Source organism: Gorilla gorilla, chromosome Y (genome assembly GCF_029281585.2).
Source record: "Gorilla gorilla gorilla isolate KB3781 chromosome Y, NHGRI_mGorGor1-v2.1_pri, whole genome shotgun sequence".
In the NCBI taxonomy this organism is placed as follows: domain Eukaryota; kingdom Metazoa; phylum Chordata; class Mammalia; order Primates; family Hominidae; genus Gorilla; species Gorilla gorilla.
Genome location: NC_073248.2, coordinates 33,460,544 through 33,463,037, shown reverse-complemented (window position 1 = coordinate 33,463,037; position 2,494 = coordinate 33,460,544). Strand labels below are relative to the sequence as shown.

The 2,494-nt window shown below is 48.5% G+C and overlaps 1 protein-coding gene across 1 annotated transcript; it reads right to left on the bottom strand.

The window, feature by feature from the left end:
- Positions 1–489: 489 nt before the first annotated feature.
- Positions 490–1,231, bottom strand: LOC129530296 (cyclin-Q-like). Its single transcript, XM_055377143.1, has 2 exons — positions 578–1,231; positions 490–522 (listed from the first exon to the last, which is right to left on the bottom strand). The coding sequence occupies exons 1-2, from the start codon at positions 1,229–1,231 to the stop codon at positions 490–492; spliced, it is 687 nt and encodes a 228-aa protein (XP_055233118.1).
- Positions 1,232–2,494: the final 1,263 nt, after the last annotated feature.

Sequence of the window (2,494 nt, the reverse complement as noted above, 5' to 3'; positions counted from 1 at the left end):
CTAATATTTCTAAGTAGCATCAGTAGACCAGTGGCATGTAACTTTTTTTTTGACTTGCATCACCTTTTATTACACAAAATAGATTTCAGCCACATTACACATTCATTCTTGCTATAAATCTGGCTTTAAAAAATTCCCTAGGGATTCAGTCTCATCGATTTCATGATTTTCCTTTCATTGATGTCATGCCTGTATTGTAGTCAGATTCCTCTCAAAGGACAAAAGCAGATGTGGCTGCCTTGGATCAGCTGCACACAATGCACTCCGGGCCTGCCCGCTGGAGGCGCGGCTCCCACCATCACCCGGACCACGACTGCTAGGGACTGTCAAAGCGGCAGCATGCTATCGCCTTCTCCAGCCCTTCTCCAGCAGCACAACCAGTCCTCCCAGCTGGTCCTCTGAGGACCAGCCATTGTGGTGACATGGTGGCAATTTCCCCAGGCAGCTGATCATCCTGGGCTTCTCTTTGAGCAGGCCTAGGCCAGGGCCTTAGGGGATCTCTGAGTCCGTGGTATAAATCTGAATGAGATCAGACACAATATTATCAATGATTGGTAAGGTCGTCACCAAACTCCTGCCACCATGGCTTCTCAGCCTCGACCTCAGCGGGCACCTCAACTCCATAGACCTGCAGGGCCAGGTAGAGCACTGCCATGGTGATGTGCTGGGCCTGGAAGTGGAGGCACAGCCCCCCGTGGTAGGTGTCCTGCAGCAGGGCCCAGGCAGTGACGGCAACGGGGGTCCACTGCCAGCTGTGGAGGTTCAGCCAGTTCTTGAGGGAAACCAGGTAGTGGAGCAGGTACTTGTGTGGATGCTGGAAGGAGACCTGGAAGCGCAGAACTCTCAGCATGAGAAGCTGACACTGCACAATGCTGTCTCCAAGCTCCCAGAAGAGGGAGTCCAATTCCAGGGGCTCATCTCTTGGGTTAAAGTACCTGTTGGACACATTGATGATGTTACGAGTCCGCAGGTGCTGCTCTTCCACTTTGCCGGCCAAGTAAATGGAAAACATGGCAATCGGGTAAGGGTCACAGGCGTCCAGTCTGGTCTCGCAGAAGAATTTATGGTAAATGGTGCAAGCAGTGGCAATGGGAACGGACTGCATCCCTAGCTTGACACTTGCCTCCATGATGAACCTCGCCGCTTGGAAGTGCACCCTGGATTCGGGCGCTGGCTGCCTCTCTGGGCACCGCTCTGCAGACCCCACTCCGCCGCCCTCCCAGGCTTCCATGAGGCTCCGGGGCTTCCAGGAGACCCCGCTGCCCCTGCGAAAGGAAAGGCGGCCCCAGGGTGTGGAGGCCAGCAGAGCGGGGGGAGGCGGGTGCTCGCGGCGTGCGCCCCGCCCTCGTCCCATCCCGCAGGGCCCGCACCCCGGTGGCATGTAACTTTTATTGAGTCATGAACATCTTTGAGAACCTCTCTAGAAAAATTTCCAAGCATAAATGCCATATTTAAATGCAGAATTGCCACCCACTGATGCCCATATAGACACACCTAGACCCAACTACCTCAGATGAAGAAGTGCTGCATTGAAACAGAAGGAAAGTATCCTCATTTGTACAGATGGCCCATCTCCACATCGTGTAATGAAATTTCAACACAGGAAATCAACAAAGGAAGTACAGACAGCAGGGGATCCAATCTTTTGGCTTCCTTGGGCCACAATGGAAGAAGAAGAATTGTCTTGTGTGACACATGAAATACACTAACACTAATGATAGCTGATGAGCTGGAAAAAAACTTGCAAAACATTTTCATAATGTTTTAAGAAAGTTTACGAATTTGTGTTGGGTCGCATTCAAAGCTGCCCTGGGTTGTGGGTTGGACAAGCTTGACATACAGCATTATATATGGAAATATAAAATCATAACTTTCAAACAATGGGTCGATAGTTTAGGTTTTGAATCTTAAAGTGCCAGTTGTCTTCTGAAGCTCGATAGTCGACACTATTGTACAAAAATTCTTTCTCTTAAATTAGTGCACACAGAGTTGCCTGAAATGGGAAAAATAAATAAATTCCTCGTTAGCCTTTCCGCTCTGCAGTGTCTTGGTTTAACAGAAATTCTTTAGTGATTTCCTCTCCCCTTTCAATAAAAACTAGAAGCCTCCCCAAAGCCCTGGCTAACCACCAGCTGTGTTCTCAGAAGAAGAAAATCTGTTGGTGAGAAGGGGAGGGAAGAAGACAGAAAAAACAAAACAAAACAAAATATATAGGTCTTCCCATAGAATAACAAACTCTGCACATTCTTACCTGTGTGCAGTGAGGAATGAATCCATAGACAAGGAGTCGATCATTGTGAAACAAGGACGGCACCTGGGCTGGGGCCTGCAGGGCCACTGGCACATCTGGATTGAGTTGCTGCCATTTGACGGAGACAGAGTGGCAATTCGGAGAACATAACCTGGTCTTTTGGTCTTGTATCTATTTATAAAAAAGGAATTATTTCTCTTTCAATGCTCCATCCAGAAAATAGTTACTTCACATTTAAAATAA